The sequence below is a fragment of the Macaca mulatta genome, chromosome X (assembly GCF_049350105.2).
Source record: "Macaca mulatta isolate MMU2019108-1 chromosome X, T2T-MMU8v2.0, whole genome shotgun sequence".
In the NCBI taxonomy this organism is placed as follows: Eukaryota; Metazoa; Chordata; class Mammalia; order Primates; family Cercopithecidae; genus Macaca; species Macaca mulatta.
Window position 1 is genome coordinate 114,596,385 of NC_133426.1, and position 20,734 is coordinate 114,617,118.

The following is a 20,734-nucleotide window of genomic DNA, read 5'->3' on the forward strand; positions in this document are numbered from 1 at the left end:
TCTTTGCATATGCCTGTTGGCCACTTGTATATCTTCTTTGGAGAAATGTCTATTCAAGTCTTTTGTCCACTTTTAAGAGGTTTTTTTTTTTTTTTTTTAATTGAGCTATACAAGTTCTTTATACATTCTGGATATTAGCACATTATCCGATATATGGTTTGCAAAAGTTTTCTACCATTTTGTAGGTTGCTTTTTCACTCTGTTGATTGAGTCCTTTCCTGTGCAGATGTTTGAAAGTTTTATGGTCCCATTTACCTATTTTTGCTTTTGTTGCCTGGACTTTAGGTGTTACTCACTACCTTTTACTTCTCTTAGGGGCCAGACTTTTTTTTTTTTTTTTTTTTTTTGAGACGGAGTCTCGCTCTGCCGCCCAGGCTGGAGTGCAGTGGCCGGATCTCAGCTCACTGCAAGCTCCGCCTCCTGGGTTCACGCCATTCTCCTGCCTCAGCCTCCCGAGTAGCTGGGACTACAGGCGCCCGCCACCTCACCTGGCTAGTTTTTTTGTATTTTTTAGTAGAGACGGGGTTTCACCGTGTTAGCCAGGATGGTCTCGATCTCCTGACCTCATGATCCACCCGTCTCGGCCTCCCAAAGTGCTGGGATTACAGGCTTGAGCCACCGCGCCCGGCCGGGGCCAGACTTTCATCAGGGCAGCCTGGTTGTGATTTTTGCCTTGGTTTCCACCTCAGTGATCTCTAGCACATTGTTTCACAGGAGTGTTGACTGATTACTATTGGTTTCCTGAAGGGATATACCAAGAGATACCTCAATTTTTCTGGGCTTGTTCTTATGCACAATGATGGCAGGCGTGTGTGTGTGTGTGTGTGTGTGTGTGTGTGTGTGTGTGCGCGCGCGCGCGCGCGCGCGCTGGGGCAGGTCCTCTCATTTTCTCATTTCTTTCCCCTTGTTCTCTCTTTTTGCCCCAAGTTAGAAACAGAGTCTCTTATGGGGCTTCCTGCTCTTTCCCTCTCCCATCCACCTTTTGAGTGGGGGTCACTCCAGACCAATGGGAGGATGCTGGATTCCAAATGGACCAATTAGCTTATTAGGGACCTGGAATACCTGGATAGCTAGCATCTGCCTCATTGTCCTTGTGGTAACGACCCTCTTGTTTTACTGGTCAACAATTTGAAGGTACAAGAAAAATCCTGCTTTTTTTTTTTCTTTTGATGGCTTTAATCCACCTTCACAACTTCTGCCCGAGGCCAATAAAACACAGCCATTCTCTCTTTGTAAAAAGAAAGAGGGGTTGGGTTTCCTTCAATTGTCTGCCCTTTTCTATCTCCTCCACTATTTTTGTTTTACTCTGTAGTTAACTTTGCATAGAGCAGCTTCATGGAGAGGATCTGTGCGGTGGACCCGGGCACTCTCTTCTTATTACCGGTTGCAAAGGCCTCTTCCTTGTTCTAACCTGGGGTTTGTGGGGCTGGGGGACAGAGGAGTGGGGAGTGGGAGAAGAGTTTAGCCATAGTCTTCCTTCTGCATTTCACACACATTCTGCTCTCTCTGTCGCTCTGTCACTCACACACACACACACACACACACACAACACACACATACACACACACACACCCGCCCAGGTCCCTCTCTCTGTGTCTTCCTTCAAGATGACAGGGCGCTGGAGAAAAGGCTGCTGGAATCAGCTGGTAGGTACAGTAGTAACCCGAGCCCCACCCACCGGCTGCCTTTGCTTGCTCAGGTTTCTCCGGTCACTCCTGCCAGGGGAGAAGACATGTAAACGTGCCTCCAGAGGAAGGGCTGGGGGAGCTGGGAGTGGCGGGGGCGGCGGAAGGTGAGCCTGGGAAGGTGTCCGAGCGCCCCTTCTTCTTTGGCCCTTCCCAGTGCTCCCTTGGGGTGTCAGCCCCAACCCCGTTTGCCCCCACTCCGCCTCCCTTTTGGAAGGGATTGCCTTTTTTTTTCCTCTGCGGCGGCGGAAATGACAGTGTGGTGCTGCCGTGGTGTCATGGTGCTGCCCCTGGACTGAGGGGCGAAAACTCTTAACTTTAGCTCGGGAGACCCAGCCGCGGTAGCATCGCGGCCGCCGTGCTATCCCCTGCGGGGCGCGCGGGCTGGCGGATCCCGGCTGCTGCGCGGCGTCGGCGACGGTAGCGGCAGCTGCAGCGAAGGCGGGCGGCGGCCTAGAGTGGTGGCGGCGGCGGCGGCGGCGACCGGGGCCCTGGAGCTCGCGCCGGAGCCCGAGCTAGCCCGCTGCGGAGGCAGACGAGCGCCCAGCGCCCTCGAGCGAGCAGAGGAGATGGCTGGCACCTGGGAACGCTATGGGTAAAACGCGCCCCCTCGCCGCGGCCCTGGAGGTCGAGCGTCGTCGCCCTCGCAGGGCTCGGCCCTGGCTCCGGCCGCTTTTCAGGTGCCGCCGGGGCCCGGCGTTAGCCGAGGGCTCTCGGGCTCGGCGGGGCAGGGTGATGGGGCCCGCGAGGCTCGAGACGGCGACGGGGGCCCCAGATCAGCTCCGGCTCCCAGTCATGCTGTTGGGGCTCGGGTTCCTGCCACTGCCCTCCTGGGACAGAGTTTGCACTCCGGGGTGCGGGGCGGGGGCGGCCGAGGCCTCTGCGCAGCCGGGCCGGGCCGGGCGCGGGCAGTCGAGCGAATCCTCCGGCGCCTGGGCGCGAGTCTGGGAAAGGGCACGGCCGCCTTCCCACGCTCCCGCAGCCGGCAGCCTCTTCGTCCCCGGCGTCGCCCCTTGGCCGGCCGTCTGCCGGGCGGTGCTGTCGCAGCAGCCGGCGTGGCTGCGGACGCCCTGCCGGCGGGGAGGCCCGGTGAAACTTAATCCCTTTTCTGCCAGGGGAGCGATCCTCGAGTCTCCGTCTGGATGGTTCCTTATTTCTGGCCTAGCTGTGAAACCAGCTCTGTGGGGGAGAGGGAAAACTTACATATGTCCACAGGACAGACTGCGACGCAACCAGGGAGAGTGGGGATTTTCCATTCCTGCCTTGTAAGAATTAAGTAAATAACAGCAGAGTAGATTTACAGGAATATTACTGGTGATGATAAGGTTTAGGTTACTTAGCACTTCGTGTGTTGCACATTATTTTTCAGAAGTGTTGCTTCTTAGAGCAGGAAATTGAAATCCTGGAGTCGTTTTACTCTTTACTTTCTCTGTCTCTTCCACTGTCCCCTACCGTTTTCATGATCACTCACCTTCCTATGTCACAACACTTACATGACTATGGAAATCCCCCACTAGAGCGCCTTGGACCCCAGGCTTTCCCCATCAACCTGTGCCCTCCCAGCCTCCCAGCCATGCTGCATCTTACTTCTTCAACCACTTTGCCTTTTGAGGATTTCTGAGTGTGGGGCGGATAGATGGTGATGGTTGTGTGTCTCTGAGGATGAGCCCTTATAAAGGAATATATTGGAAACTAAATAGAGAAGTACCGTGTGTGGGTTGATCCCTCTGATTCTCAACTTGGGCCAGAAGGGCTGCCTTTAACCCCATTCTGCTCCGTCCCAGTACTCTAATCAGTTCTCTGGCAATATTCCAATAGAAGGGAGTTGCTGAATAGGGAGTTCTCCTCCCCTACTTTTCTTCTGTTTGGGGAGTGGTTTCATTCTACCCCAGATGGTTAGCTTCCCCCTCCCCACCCCCCCGACACTCACATCCCCCTGTCTGTCTCCTCTCATGACTGTACTGAGGGAGAAACTGTCTTTGCTATTTTTATATATTCCTGCCCAATCAATGAACTTAACATGGGTATATAATGTGAATTAGATTTCTCCTGATTGCTCCTCACAACTTGATTCATGTGTTTGATAAAGTTTGGATATTTATCCCTGCCCAAATCTTATGTACAAATGTAATCCCCAGTGTTGAGGTGGGGCCTGATGGGAGGTGACTGGATCATGAGGGCAGATTTCTCATGAATGGTTTAGCACCACCACCTTGGTTGACTGTGAGTCCTTGTGATAGTGAGTAATCTCTCCTGAGATCTGGTTGTTTAAAAGCGTGCGGCACTTCCCCCCAGCTCTCTTTCTCCCTTGCTTCTGCTCACACCATGTGAGAATCTCCTGCTCCCCATTTGCCTCCCTCCATGATTGTAAGCTTCCTGAGTCCTCCTCAGAAGCAGATGCTGGCATCACACTTCCTGTACAGCCTGCAGAACTGTGACCCAATTAAACCTCTTTTCTTTTTTTTCTTTTCTTTTCTGTTTTTTTTTTTTTTTTTGAGAAAGGGTCTTGCCTCGGGCTTAAGCAATCCTTCTATCTCAGCATCTTGAGTAGTTGGGACCACAGGTGCATGCCACCACACCCAGCTAATTTTTGTATTTTTTGTAGAGATGGGGTTTTGACATATTGCTCAGGCTGGTCTCGAACTCCTGAGGTCAAGCGATCTGAGGGCCTCACCAAGTGCTGGGATTATAGGCAAGAGCCACAATGCCCAGCCTACCTCTTTTATTTATAAACTACCCAGTTTCAGGTATTTCTTTAAGGCAATGCAAGAATAGCTAATGCAGTGGTTAAAACACAGGTCCAGGAGTCAAGAAGATCAGAGTTCATCCCAAATCTGATGTTACATTGGCTTATGGCTTTAGGACATTCCTATGACTTTTCTTTCTTAGTTGGTGCACTTGTGTAAAAGCTATAATATTGTGTACTGGGTATTGTTAGTCTTGACTTGGTCCTTTGAAGATGAAAGGGTTCTGTAAACCCTCAGCATTATAATTTTTTTTCCCCTTTGAGATGAAGTCTCGCTGTGTCACCCAGGCTGGAGTGCAGTGGCGTGATCATGGCTTGCTGCAGTCTTGACTTCTCTGGCTCAAGCAATCCTCCTATCTCAGCTTCCCTAGTAGCTGGGACTATAGGCACACACCATCACACCTAGCTAATTTTTGAATTTTTTGTAGAGACAGGATTCACCATGTTTCCCAGTCTGGTCTCAAACTCCTGAGCTTAAGGGATCCACCTGCCAAAGCCAAGTGTTGGGATTACAGGTGCGAACCACCACAGCCGGCCAACATTATACTTTTCAAAGAAAGCACTTCCTTTACCTTTTACTGAGTTAGTGGATTGACTGGGTGTAAGTAGGAATCTTAGCTTACTGAAAATCTTACTTTAGCATTATTAGCCTCCCACCCCCAGAGTCAAATCTTATCATTGTACTTAGGTCCTAAATCTGTTTTGTCTCCAATACATGTTCAACTGAATGAAAACATACATACAACTAGGCATACAGAGTAATAATGACCATTTAAGTTGGGGCTTGAATCATATCTAATGCACTCTAACCTAACAATCTGAGTCAGACTAATTTGAAGACATAACCTCACCCATTTTTAGCCTATATGAGGGCAGTTTGTTAGTTTCTAATGAAAAGTGGCATAAATAATTTGGGGAATGGCTATATAAGCATAATTATCACCTAGTAGCAGAGTCAACAATATTAAGCACCTATAATCTGCAGAGGACCTCTGCTGATTGGGCTGAGGCCCCAGATTTAGCCCAGTATTTTGGCCTCCTGCCTGTTCCAGGCCAAACTCCATACTTGCAGCTCCAGGATTAGGTCACGGAGGGGCTGTGCAGGACATGGGTAGAGGCTAGGGACATGAAAGGGTGGTCGTGTCCCTCTTATTTGTTTTCATGACTACTAGAATTCTCATCTGGCATGTTGTACCTTGCAAGGCCACCTCTGGGAAGTACTCCTGTAAATCAGAGTGACTTGGTTGCTTTATGAACATATTATCTGAACGGTGCAAATTGATTTAGATAAAATTGATTTAGTTAATCCCTTACCTAAGAGCAGGGCAACTTGCTTCAACTTGCAGATCCTAAAGTAGTGCCAGTGGAGTCTCACAATTGCATCCAAATATTGCTCTGAGTAGTGAGCCTGTCCATTCCTTCATCCTTTCTCCCATAAAATCTGCTGACACCACAATAATTGACAAGGGAACTACACAAGGAGTATGTCTGTCTTCATCACTCAGCAAACTCCATTGGCTTGGAGAAGAGGAAAGAATGTTGTCTTCTCATTCTATCCCATAGAACTCAAGCTCTGTCTTTTGGAACAGGGACATAGAGCTCTTAAAAGGGTGAAGACAGAGCTGTGGGCACAGAATATGTCCCAAATGGCTGCTCTTGGAAGTACCTGCTTGGTCTTGTGTGTGTCTGTTATTCAATCTTCATGAATCTTGATAATATCCTTGCTGTTGGGCTATGGGGCTTGGCTGCTAATAGAGGCCAGGGGGTGCTCCGTTTCCATTTAGCATTAAATTTTTGTCCTCTCTTTGGCACAAAGGTGAGAATGAAGCTCTGTGTTCATGAAGTACTCCTTACTCATTAAGCTGGGTGTCTTGACTTAGAACATTGCATCATCAAAATATGAGATGTAGCATGTTGATACTGGATATACAACAGTGTTGGATAATTCAAAATTATTTACATTTTGATGAATGAAATTTTGGTACCAAGATGGTGTTGCACTAACATCTGTACTTCAGGTCTCTCAAAAAATATTGTGTTCATCACTAAGCAGTCTACAGAAGAGACTAGAAAAGTGTTTCTCAACCAGTGTGTTGGGTCATACTAGCAAGTGAGAAGACCAGATGGGTGGTGTTGAGACAAGAAATTCCAGCTGTAATTATCTTCTTGTGCAGATGGCTAATCTACTTTTTATTTACCTTCTCATCCATGGATCAATATATTAAATATGTTCCTTTCTCCACTTTCATGTATTAAAACTCTGCTAAGAGTTTTCTGTGGGCTTAGGTAGTCTGTGGCTGTTTCTATTTGTTTCTCTCTTTCTGTCTTCCCCTTCTTTATGACCATAGGCAGATATAATCCTTTTGATGATGAATCTCCCAGATGCTGAGTTTTCTTTTAGAAATTCTATAAATTACTAAGAATACTAGATAGTATAAGATGTTTAAAGTGTGGGTGGCAGAAGGATTTTGAGTAATGTGCCAGTATCCCATTATTTCCTTTTCCTTGTGGGATTCACCTGAATACACTCTAGGATGCTGGTTCAGCCTAAGTGGGTTGGCAAAGTATCATTTGTAAGCGTTATCCTACTTGGGTTCTGGTCTCCCTGCAGAGCTCTGGCTGCCTGACCTTGGGCATTGTCTCAGCTTCTTTCCCTTAGGTCAGACTCCGCTGGTTGATGGACAGCATCCTCAGTCTCTGGATCATCGTCTTACAGAGACCAGACAATCTGATAACAAACCCATCATACAATCTGAAATCATCCTGAAACATGAAATCCCAGTATTTCCAATTTTCCTGGATAGGAGCATAATGTATGGGCATGGCAGACAATACTAATTCATGACAGTGAAGTGTCTTAATATATACAGCACAGAGATAGAAAAATGGTTTACAGTCCAGATCCTTGATCACTTTGTCTATAGCCCTTTGTTCAGTGTTGCTAGGATCCATGTGGTTCCCAGGGAAGTAGAAGCTTGATTTCAAATAGGCCTCTGTTCTCTGTCCCTTGTTTCTGACCTGAACTTGGGATCCTCTCAGCCTAACATTCAATAACATGTCCTACATACATATATTGCCAATTTTATTGTGCAGATGACTGCCTGTCCAGGTGAACCACTGAACATTTAAAAACTTACAAATATTTCGTTAGGTAACAGAGGTTAGGAAAAGCAATCCTAGAGGAGATGGAAAGCTGTACCAGCAGTCACAGGTAAATTAAGTTTGTTCTCCATTTTTTCCTCAACCCTGCAACTGCTAGTGTAATCTGCATTAAGATAAAGGTGTCATGAATTGTGTTTAGGATTCCTGTCAATTTTCATGTGTTACCTTGGCAAATCTGTTTGTTGGTTACTTGGATTAACCTTTTGTGTTTGTAGCAGCTCTAGGATTTCTAGTTCTGCTATTTTGATACTCATTTTAATGTTTATATGATGACTATTTTGTATAAAACACTCAACATTTGGATTTAAAAACTAATTATTGAAAATAACATACATTAATTCCATGTACTATAAAGTATTAAGTAGGCTTTAATAACCTATTAGACAGGAACTGGCTCTGGTGCTGTCTGCCGGTCGGTAATCAGCCTCCAGTTCTGAGTTACCCCTGTGCAGGATGAAAGCTTAAGAGAAAAGAAGAGAGATAGCCCTTCACTTGGAGAGGGGTGGGGATCCCAGTCTAAAAGGGAAGACATGAGCATAACAAATACCACGATCAGTCCCATGATCTTCCAGAAGTCTTGTGGAGGAGTGTGATTGTCTGCCATTATGTCAACCATGTGTTTGGGATGAATTTCCAAACATTTTTGGCTTTTCTTAATAATTTGCTTTGTATCTATAATCTATGAATGTATGATGAGAATACCTGTATTTGTAAAGTAAACTAATACTTTTATTTTATCCTCATCTGATCCTCACAATAGCCCGTGAGATGGGCAGGGCAGGTATTTTTCATTTGATAGATGAAAAAACTGGGACCCAAAGAGTTTAAATGTACCTAGGATTGCTCAGCTAATTTGGTTTAGATCCAGGACTACAACCAGGTTCTATTATGAGAGTCAAATGAGATAATGGCTTTGAAATAATTTGAAAAGTGTAAAATGATATACAAATGTAAGGTGACTATTATTGATTATTATTACTGGCCACCTAGCCTCTTTCGTCTAGGTTTCTATTTTCAGTTCTTATCCTATAGAGCGTGAATTTGATGCATTGGCTGCCTTTTGTGTTCCAAAATGATCTGCTTTGAGCTTCAAGGAGTTCTTTTCTAATCATGGTGTTCTGGGATTTGGATTTGGTTTCTTTTTCAGTCCCCAAATATGTTCTCATTAGTTTATATTCCCATGGGACTCTCCTTCCCTTTAGTTGTCCTCTGGAACATCCATTATATCTTTTTTGAGGTACAACAGACAAAACTACTGTACTTTGAGCACCTTGGTAATGCATTTTGTTTATTTCCAGCTCCTGTGGCTATGATGTCCATCACTTGTTAGCCTTCCTAGTCACACTAATAAATAAAAGTTGTGTTTTTAGGAGCTAGTTTACAATAATCCAAGGTGTCTTTTTATGTGGTAACAGATAGCAAGAGCTCTATAATAATAGGATGTCAGAGCTAGAAAGCATCTTAAAGAGATCATCTGGTGATTCTAGTTTAGCTTGAACATTTTACAGTTGAGGAAACATCAGACTAGGCCAGGACTCATTTGCTCATTCCCCCAAGGCAGGGAGACAGTTTCTAATACTTTAAGGAAGAACTCATGGGATATTAATTTTAATATCCTGAAGAATGTTTATTTTATATTAATTAAAAAAACCCTACAGCTCAGCTCAATTCTCAATCTACAGCCCAGAGATCAGGCTTGGCTTCACACTCATGGATTTTCTGTGAAGTGGATACTATAACTCCTCAGGAAGGTAGTGAGAGCTCAGATTCATGCTTTGCAGACTTGGAAGAAAAAAAAACTAGATTGAATAATAATTGTTAATTAAGTGGGCATTTAATTATGCTCAAGTAACATTTGAAATAATAGAATTATGCAAAGTACAGATCACGACTTCTCTCTTGATCAGAGTTAGCTAAAGGCTAGATTTGGAGGACAATGCTGAAATCAGTCTTTTATTTCATAAGCGTAGGATGCATTATTTTTATCTTTTTAAAAAATTTTGTTTTTTTAACTTATTTTTTATTTTTATTTATTTTGAGACAAAGTCTCACTCTGTCACCCAGGATGGAACACAGTGGCACAAATATGGCTCACTGCAGCTTCGACCTGCTGGGCTCAAGTGATCTTCCCACCTCAGCCTATCAAGTAGCTGGGACTATGGGCGCATGCCACCACACCCTGCTAATTTTTGTATATTTTGTAGATATGGGGTCTTGCTGTGTTGCCCAGGCTAGTCTCAAATTCCTAGGCTCAAGCAATCTGCCTGCCTCTGCCTCCCAAAGTGCTGGGACTAAAGGTGTGAGTCACCACGCCAGACCCATTATTTTTTATCTTAATCACCTTCATCAAAACTCCTTTTGTATTTCTACCCAGTTACACAGCCCATTGATACCTTCTTCTAATTGATGCTCATTGACTTCTTTTTTCAGAGGTTTCACCCTGTAGTAAGGTGCAAGGTAAAGAAAAGCCATACAGAAACAATTAAACATACATATCTGACTATATATGGCAGTAACTAAATGGTTTGGAAAGGAACGAATCAGGGTGTGTGTATGTGCACATTTGTTTCTTAATATGGCAATTGGTTCTGCCCTCTCAGGCATTTCATCAATGCATTTTTATGACAAATCGTAAAAACTTTCAAGATTACCTGTCATTGAGTCGCACCCTATCAGATTCACATCCTGTCTTCATCCTTAGCATACTCTCTAACCCTGTATAGATTAGTGATTCACAAACTTTTTGAAATTGCAACAGTTTGCCATTGTTTAATTTTTGTCATGCCACTTCCTCCTGCTAAAAGTATTTCATGATAATAGGAGTCAAATGTTTTTCAGGAGTCACTTATATACTTCTTAAAGTGAATAAAAATTGGGAGCTGAGAATTTTGTGACACTCATTGATCACTAGAGGTATCCCAGGGTATTGCAAAACCTAGACAGGGAATCATTGACCTAGAAAAACAATTGAAAGGAACAAGCAATCCAATAGAGCTTATAAATACTACATAATCACACAGCTGGTAGTATAGTATAATGATTTACAGTTTACACCCTCGAATCAGACACACGTGGGATTGAATCTCTTCTTTAAAAAATTGAGATGTAATTCACATGCCATAATATTCACTATTTTAAAGTATACAATTCAGTGATTTTTGGTATCTTCAGAAAGTTGTGCAACCATCATCACTACCTAATTTTAGAACCTTTTCATCATCCCAAAAAGAAACTCCACATTTGTTAGCAATCACTCCTCATCCCCCATCCTCCCCTGCCCTGCTCCTGGCAACTGTTAATCCACTTTCTGTTCCTATGGGTTTGCCTATTCTGGATATTTCATAAAAAAAGAATCATACACAAAAGGAGCCTTTTGTGACTGGCTTCTTTTACTTACTGTTTTCAAAGATCATCCATGTTGAAGTATGTATCAGAACTTCATTCCCTTTTTATAGCCAAGTAATATTCCATTGTGTTTATCATTTCATCAGTTGATGGACATTTGGGCTTTTCCCTTTTGGCTACTATGAAGACTGCTGCTATGAACATTTGTGTACAAGTTTTTGAGTGAACACATTTTCCATTCTTTTGGGTATATACCTAGGAGTGGAATTGTATGGCAACTCTATATTTAGCCTTTTGAGGAACTGTCGAACTATTTCCCAAAAGCAGCTGCACCATTATTTAATTTCCACTCGCAATGTATGAGGGGTCTAACTTCTCCAAATCCTGGCTGACGTGCTGTTTTCCACTTTTTGTTTGTTTTGTTTTATTATATTATAGCCTTCTTAGTGTGAAGTAAGTATCTCAATATGATTTTGATTTGCACTTTCCTACTGGCTAATTATGTTGAGCACCTTTTCATTTGATTATTGGCCATTTGTATATCTTCTTTGGAAAAAATCTATTGAAATCCTTCGCCCACTTTTAAATTGAGTTACTTACCTTTTTTATTGTTGAGTTGTAAGAGTACATTTCTAGAGACTAGACCTATATCAGATATATTAATATGATTTGCAAATATTTTTGCCTAGTCTGCGGGTTGTTTTTTTACTTCATTGATGGTGCTATTTGCAGCACTCAAATTTTAAATTTCGATGAAGTACTATTTATGTATATTTTCTTTGGTTGCTTGTGCTTTTGATGTCATCTGAGAAACTGTTGCCTGCCTAACCTAAGTTCACAAAGATTTATGCCTGTCTTTCCTTCCAAGAGTTTTATAGCTTCAGCTCTTACATTTAGATCATTGATCTGTTGTGAGTTAATTTTTATAAATGATATGAGGTAGAACTCCAACTTCATCCTTTTGCATGTGGATATTCAGTTGTCCAAGCACCATTTGTTGAAAAGAGTATTCTTTCTCCATCGAATGGTCTTGGAACCCTTGTTGAAAATCAGTTGACCATAGATATATATAGGTTTATTTTTAAAGTTTTGTCCTAAGTTTGACTCTTAGTTTAGCCACTTAGAAACAAGTGTGACCTTGTACAGGTTATTTTTTTTAATTAATTTTTTTTTTTTTTTTTTTTTTTGAGATGGAGCCTTGCTCTGTCACCCGGCTGGAGTGCAATGACACGATCTCGGCTCAAGCAACCTCTCTGCCTCCTGGGTCCAAGGGATTCCCTTGCCTCAGCCTTCCGAATAGCTGGCACTACAGGCGCACGCCACTACGCCCTGCTAATTTTTTGTATTTCAGTAGAAATGGGGTTTCACCATGTTGGCCAGGATGGTCTCGATCTCCTGGCCTTGTGATCCGCCTGCCTCGGCCCTCAAAGTACTGGGATTATAGGCGTAAGCCGCGGCACCCAGCCTACGTTTTTTTTTTTTTTTTTTTTTAAATAATGATAGTAGCTACCTTTTAGAGAGTTGTTGTGAAAAGTAAATGAGACAATGCACATAAAGGGTATTGTTGTTTCCTGACTTTTTAATGATCGCCATTCTAACTGGTGTGAGGTGGTATCTCACTGTGGTTTTGATTTGCATTTCTGAATACTATGCAGCCATCAAAAAGGATGAGTTTGTGTCCTTTGTAGGGACATGGATGCAGCTGGAAACCATCATTCTTAGCAAACTATCACAAGAACAGAAAACCAAACACCGCATGTTCTCACTCATAGGTGGGAACTGAACAATGAGATCACTCGGACTCAGGAAGGGGAACATCACACACTGGGGCCTATCATGGGGAGGGGGGAGGGGGGAGGGGGGAGGGGGGAGGGATTGCATTGGGAGTTATACCTGATGTAAATGACGAGTTGATGGGTGCAGCACACCAACAAGGCACAAGTATACATATGTAACAAACCTGCACGTTATGCACATGTACCCTACAACTTAAAGTATAATAATAATAAATAAATTAAAAAAAAAAAAAAAAAAAAAGGGTATTGTTAAAGTTCTTAGATAACCAGAAAGATAGGGAAAATTGGGGATAATTGAAAGGATTCTAAAATATTAGGAGTACCCAGAAAAAGAAAGCCTCATAAATGAAAGATGATTGAACATATCTGAAGAAGTTGATAAAAGTATTTGGTTCCCGAAAATTGGCTAAAACAGTTAATATATGATAATCAAAAATCAAACATTTGAAACATTATAGAAAAGCTGAAATAAGCAAGAGGCAGTAACTATCTTATAATGTTCTTTACAGAGCTGAAATAAGGTAGGTTATTTTAGAGTACTAATGATTGGCTTTTTTTCTTTCAAAGACTCTTGAGAATCTTTTGAAAGCTATGGGCAATCCTCTCCCCAGGAAAAATGCATATATGACATACAAACCACATTCTGCAAACAGTTCTAGGAAGTTCAGAAGTCCCCAGTTAATAAATCCTATTTTGACCTTACCCAAAGCAATCCTGACCCATAGTATGCTTTCCCAAGCTTAATTTCATGGTGAGGTTCAAGTGTCACACTGACTTGGAAACAAATTTTAGATTTCCAAGCAAAATTTAAGAGCTTTTCCTATGTACAGGACAATTTATATGGCACCCTCTTAAGCCTTAGGAAAGCTGTGGTACTCCAATTGTTTTTACATAGGTTTCAACACACATAGACATGGCTTTCAGCAATACTTCTGACCCACCCAGGTAGTTTCCAACACAGACATTGAGGAATGCAGGCATAGAGTTCTAGAAGACATAGTAATAGAAGTGCAGTGTGAGGTGGAGATGGGCCTAGAAGACAGAGATATGATTCTGGAAGGGACTCAGAATGAAATAGGCAGATTCAGAGAAAGTCAGAGAGACAGAGAGAGATAAAAATAGAAGTAGAAACATGCTGTTTAAAAACTGTCTTGTAAATAGCCAAGATAAACCTCAGTGAAGGAGGTGAGCTGATTGAAATAAAGGTGTAGGGAAAGAGCACAGGCGTTGGCATTACACTGACCTGTGCTCTGGGTATGTATATTCTTGGTTAATTTATTTAATGACTCTAAGCCCCAGTTTCCTAACTGTAAGGTGGATACAGTAATAGTAACTTCCTCACAAGTTTCCTGAAAGAATTAGTGAAATAATGTGTAAAGTGCTTAACATAGTACTCAGAATACAGGAGATGCTCAATGAATGCTAGGCCCCTTCTTACTCCTAGTTTAAGTGATACTTCATTAACAATTATTGAATACAGTTTGTGTGAAACACAAACTTGTGCTGTGAATGAAAATATAAAATAGTTGATACCCTCAAGGAGAAGGAAGAGTTAGCTGGAGATACAGCTATGTAAGTGAAATAAAACAGAATGTTCTGGAAGCCACCAGTGGTTAAGGTGATACAAACATGTCGATGAGAGATCTCTTAGATTTCCAGGCTTGAATGGTGATATTCACGAGACAGGGAAAATCAGAAGAGCAGCAGGTGTTTTTTTGTTTGTTTTGTTTTGTGGAGGTGAGGAGGAGCACAACAAGTTCATTTATAGATATGTTGAATTTGAGAATCTGAATCATATATCAAATGGAGCTCTCTAAGGCAATATTCCTGCTGTCAGTGGAAGTTGGAATCTTCATCTCTCAAAAGTCTCTTCCAATTCTAAGATTCAATGACGTATGTACATTTTAATTGTTTACTTTTTCATCTGTGTAGGTGAACATTGATAGATGTTATAAGCTACAAAATACTGGCCAACAACTTTCAAGCACCTGTAAATTCTAAAAGAAAAATGCCATGTTTCACTTAAAAAAAAGTGTCTGTACAAACATCTGAACCTACTAAACCAACTGAGAGTGACTGATTTACAAAAAGATTCTTCACTTTTATAACCCCATTTCATATAGATTTTCATTAAATAAGTAGTTAGTTCAGTGCATTTAAAAGGTTTGATTTAGAAACAGCTTTTAGGTGTACATCTATTGTACTTAGGCATAAAGTATAATTGTACTCAGTATTTATGTATCCTGTGAAGTATACAGATATGACTAACAAATGACAATATCTGAACAAGTATCAATGGCAGCGTGAAATTTTCAAGCCATGATGAGAGTCTCCAATGATGACGAGATGATGAACAAAAGCTACTCAAAAGCAAACAATGCTTTTCTTGGGCTCAGCGCTGTGGCTCACTCCTGTATTCCCAGCACTTTGGGAGGCTGTGGTGGGCGGATCGCTTGAGCCCAGGAGTTCGAGATCAGCCTGAGCAACACGGCAAAACCACGTCTCTACAAAAAATATAAATAAAAATTAGCTGGACTTGGTGGCATACACCTGGAGTTCCAGGAAAGGAGGATCGCTTGAGCCCAGGAGGCAGACGTTGCAGGTAGCCAAGATTGTACCACTGCACTCCACTCTGAATGACAGAGGGACATTTTGTCTAAAAACAACAACAACAACAACAACAACAACAACAAAGCCCTTTTTCTTTCCTATACATAGGATTAACATTTTCAGTCAATAAGATATGTTTTATATTTTTCCTTAGTTAAAGCCAACTTAGAATATTTATGTGTGTATTTTAATTAATGGAAGACTCAAGGCAATTAAGAATTAGGTACCTGTGTGTTGAGCACAGAAATTCCTGTGGAAAAATAGATAGATTTACCAAGAGGTTGGTTTCTTGTCAGTTGGGTGGCTTTTTTTTTTTTTTTTTCTGATGCAGTCTTGCTCTGTCACCCAGGCTAGAGTGCAGTGGCATGATCTCAGCTCACTGTAACCTCCGCCTCCCGGGTTCAAGCGATTCTTCTGCCTCAGCCTCCCGAGTAGCTGGGACTACAGACAAGCGCCACCATGCCCAGCTAATTTTTGTAATTTTAGTAGAGACGGGGTTTCACCATATTGGCCAAGATGGTCTGGACCTCCTGACCTCAGAATCCACCCACCTTAGGCTCCCAAAGTGCTGGGATTACAGGCGTGAGCCACCGTTCCCGGCCGGGTGACCTCTTTTACTCAGTGATGCTCACTTAATTGAAGGTTACCAGATCTGAAAATTTCTGGCACTTTGCTAATTTCTATCTAGATATTGATTTGCATCCCGTTATGTTTTAGAAAGTATGAAAAGACAAATGGGAGGTGATCTTCATAGCAGGCTTGTGCTAGTTCAGCAGGTGTTTAGTAATAAAACCAAATTGAAGCCACAAGGCAATATGACTTTATTATTGATCAGCAATGATTACTGAGTAAGTTGAAAAGTTTGAAATCATTCCCCATTCAGTTTGATGAAATGAAGGGGTTTCTGAAGGTGAGGGAAGAAGATGAAAGTGAAAACTATCATCTTTTGTCTCAACTAACTCAGTTTACTAGGAATGGGATGGAACAGAAATTTCCATGTGTGATAATAAGAAGTAATTTAAGTTCACACTCTGAGGAAAAATTTATTATCCTGCACCAAGAGCTACATTTTTCTAAAGCTTTCTCTTTTTTATGCAGACTCTCAGAATGGAATCATTTCAGGAAGTACAGAGTTACTTTAAAATATGGCATTGTTTTCCTTACACTGGATGTCACATAGAAGCAGCCCTACAGTTTACCTTAAAGTGAAATAGAGAACAATACTGGAGAATAGAGATTGGGAATTTTGCAGGGTCTCAGCCTCATCTTAGTCTGGGAAAAGAAATGTCAGTGGAGAATATGTGAGAGAATGATCCATTCAAATATTGTAAGCTGGAATGGTAATGTTAATCCGTCTATCAGGATTCAGAGGTAGCCATTTGGTTTTATCTCTTTGTGCATGAAAATAAACATAGGCATTTGTCTAAAACAAGGTTTGAAGGGGGGGAAAGTCTTCCTGATTAATTCCCAAATTGCTTTTCTATTGCTTAAGCATCCCTGGGGAATCCAGCACGTAAACACGCCCATTGGTTAGTGTATAATTATGTTATATCCATTTTCCTTTGGAAATGCTTAATGATTCTTGCTTTGTATTCCTTGCAGGTGAAAGCCCAGCCTCCGTGGTTCTTAATGCCTCAGGAGGATTATTTTCACTAAAGATGGAAACACTGGAGTCTGAATTGACCTGTCCAATCTGCCTAGAGTTGTTTGAAGACCCACTTCTGCTCCCTTGTGCTCATAGCCTCTGCTTCAGCTGTGCCCATCGCATTTTGGTCTCAAGCTGCAGCTCTGGTGAATCCATTGAACCCATTACTGCTTTCCAGTGTCCTACCTGCAGGTATGTTATCTCGCTGAACCACCGGGGCCTGGATGGCCTCAAGAGGAATGTGACTCTGCAGAACATTATTGATCGCTTCCAGAAGGCTTCAGTCAGTGGGCCCAATTCCCCTAGTGAGAGCCGCCGGGAAAGGACTTACAGGCCCAGCACCGCCATGTCTAGTGAGCGAATTGCTTGCCAATTCTGTGAGCAGGACCCGCCAAGGGATGCAGTAAAAACATGCATCACCTGTGAGGTCTCCTACTGTGACCGTTGCCTGCGGGCCACGCACCCGAACAAGAAACCTTTCACCAGCCATCGCCTGGTGGAACCAGTGCCAGACACACATCTTCGAGGGATCACCTGCCTGGACCACGAGAATGAGAAAGTGAACATGTACTGTGTATCTGATGACCAATTGATCTGTGCCTTATGCAAACTGGTGGGTCGTCACCGAGACCATCAGGTCGCATCCCTGAATGATCGATTTGAGAAACTTAAGGTAAGGGATCTGGGGAACATCTCTTACACAACTTTGTCTCATAATAGAGTTATGCAGTTAGCAAGTTCTCTAATAAAATGGGTGACTTTTCCTATATGACTAGTGAATTAACTTTAAGTTGTTTTCATGAGGAGTAACCTGCTCACCTGCAAGCTCTCCCTGGAGCCTATCTCATCTGTTGCATAAACATGCTTGCATTCATACACTTCTGGCTAACTTTTGGGGAGTCAGCTCATGGCCTGCAACACCAGTAGTTCATCCAGGGAAACAGCACCCTCTCTCCTCTGTCAGTGACATTATTGCTTATTATATATCTTTGCTATGATCTTTCCACCTCTTCTTTTAAGTATGTGAGTACTTGTGTAGGTGTACTACAATTAGCATACGTGCCGATTTGCATATGTAGGTATATGGTAATGGGAAGGCAGGGTGTGTCTCTGTGTAGGTGTGGGTGGGTGGAGGTGTCTGAGTGTATCTAGGTAGGTGAGAGATTTTTGTGGAGGACATTAGCGTATGTTTGTGTTTGTGTACTCAATGCACTAAAGAAACAGAAGTTTGGCATTGGCCATTACAAATTGCCATTAAGTGTTTAACACAGGGCTAATTCTAAGCCTGTCTTTAAAAACAAAACAAAACGAAACAAAGAACTGAAGAAATTTCAGTACACCACGAAATCGGGAGGGATAATTAAATGTCTGAACTAACAATTTAAACTGAAGGCAATAAATATTTAATCCACTATCAAATTTTGTGACAGTGCTCACTATTATGGGCTACAAACTGAAGCACTTGTTTATAGTTCCTGCCTTACAAGTTCCTAGTCATTTATGTGTGTTCAGTGGACAGGGTTTTCTGAAGTTGTTGTGTCATATAATATTTATGTACAAGTCTAAGTGCCCATTTAAAAAAGCCCTCCTACCTTACACTGATGATCCAGCAAATTGTTTTACTCCCATTGCTTGTCTGCTATGTGGTATAATTTCTCTTAAGAAGGGAGCTACTTAGAAGATATTCTAGAAAAATAAAATGTTTAAACGGATAGTAAAATTACCACTCCAAATAGAACCTGAGTACATAAGCCAAGCTAGAAGAAAGACCCAGATAGGATAAAAGGAGGGTAAGAAGGAAATGGAAATTTTCCTCCTGCCATACTGTGGATGAATTACTGTAACTTCTGTAAAAAGTATAATGTTGGTGAGAGTAGCAGTACTCAGAATAGGATATATTTGACCTGTAATGTGCTGCGAATAATATTGAGAGTAGTCACAGTGACTATGGTTTGTGCCTCTTTTGGTTATTATTTATATCTGATACGTATAAATGTGTACAAAATTCAATTTTTTTTATTTCACTCAAGGTTATACTCTCATTCATATCAAGGCTGCAGAGGGGAATAATCTTGTTGACTTCAGTTCTTAGACTCATAAAATGTTAGGCCTTTGACTTGGTCTAGTCGAAGCACTATACTTTAAAGTTATATAAACAGACCTTGATAGATTAAGTGACTTGGTCAAAATCAAAGAAATGATTAGTAATGGGAAAGCTAGAACTGGAACTCAGCCTCTAGATTGAGTTAACTATCCTTTGTACTGTAGCCGGCTGCCACTTTGTTTTGGATCTAAGTTTTCCCCATGAAATGTGATTTGAAACTTAACTTTATGCTCCTGCAACTGTACATTTCATGGTCATAGATAAATGATTAATGACATCAAGGAAGGGACAGATTGTATAAACTTACAGCTGCATAATGGCAAAAGATAGGAGCGGGGTTATAGGAAGAGTGGGGGATGTGAAGAGGACAGAACTATCTCTGCCAAATATTTGCAGGTGTTGGGACTATAATAAGTCATTGGCCTTGAGAAATATTCCAAACAGAAAAATCTGTGCCCATATGCACTGTTGAGATAACAAAAAGACTGGCTAGTGTAAGCTTGTATTAAAGAAAACTAGCTATTTGAAAATATCCGAAAACATGAAAACATTGGATGATTGATTAGATATTTGGCATCATGAAGCTATAGCCCTCATCTCCAGGGATGGATGGAACATGGACATATTTTACCAAAATACATTTTAGTCTGTGACTAATCAGTAATTTTTGGAGAAAGAAAGCCAGATTTTGAATAGTTCCCTTTTAATATTTTAGGAAATGTGCAGAAAATTCTGATTATAAATTAAGTGGAAACTATTTTTGCTCATTTTTGGTTGGAGAGTGGAAACATATGAATCATTCCCAACCGTGTGGTTCGTTATGTTGTCTGAAACATCTTGGACTTTGGGGAGGGTGAGAGAGGTACTGCTTGTGTGTGTGTGTTGTGGGGGTGGAGGGGTCACTTTGGTTTGGTGCCAAGTGTAAAAGAATATTAATTCTCCATGTTAAGCAGAGACGAAGTCTGACTTTTAGTGTCACATATACTCACTTCTTTGGGTTAATTTTAGATTGGAAAATCATTTAGGATTACCCCCTTAGTCTGCTTGATTCTTCCCCAAGGAGAAAGGGAGAAAGTTGGCTGGCAGAAGCTATGGGGGAGTCTGCCTGAGTATATTCCCCTCGCCCTGGCCCTGGCCCTGAGAAAAGCACAGGAGTCCTGTAGGAGACTGTCATTCTTCCCCTGTATCTAGGAGGTTGGCTTTCTAGCCAGTAGCTGATACAGTGTTTATTTTTACTTTTTGGTTCTGGAACTTCACTGTTGATATTTGTAACTACTTTTTATATACAAAACTCCCTGATTAGGATTAGTGGCTTCTAATATTTATTTGTTCAATAAAAAATAAACAAACCATTATGTTATAGATGAAAAGTCAGAATAACCAGAAACTAGCCTGTCTTTTTAACATGTACTCAAAGTGGATTAGAGGGCTTGGGGTACTTAGTTTAGTTTCATGATCTTACTTAGTTGTCCAGTCTACCAATAGGGTTGAGATGCAGGACACATGTCTTTCAGCAGGCTACCAGTAGTTCAATTAATTATTCAATTTTAAAGAATATTTTTATTCACGACCGTTATTAGAGTAGTAAGTCCTATCAGAGTAATTATTTTCTCCACCACCTCTCACTTTTCACTCACTAGT

At 41.8% G+C, this 20,734-nt stretch overlaps 1 protein-coding gene across 6 annotated transcripts in view; it reads left to right on the plus strand.

Annotated features, from left to right (window-relative positions):
* Nucleotides 1-1,302: 1,302 nt before the first annotated feature.
* MID2 (midline 2) overlaps nucleotides 1,303-20,734 on the plus strand; it is a 96,897-nt gene continuing 77,465 nt past the window's right edge. For 2 of the 6 annotated variants that reach the window (XM_015127965.3, XM_015127966.3), the window contains exons 1-2: nucleotides 1,646-2,280; nucleotides 16,947-17,662. In XM_015127965.3, coding sequence (XP_014983451.1) covers nucleotides 2,277-2,280; nucleotides 16,947-17,662 — 720 coding nt within the window. In that variant the 5' untranslated portion in view covers nucleotides 1,646-2,276. Of the gene's footprint in view, nucleotides 2,281-16,946; nucleotides 17,663-20,734 lie in introns of all 6 variants that reach the window. The other 4 variants (XM_077988269.1, XM_015127967.3, XM_077988268.1 and 1 more) reach the window with 4 other exon arrangements.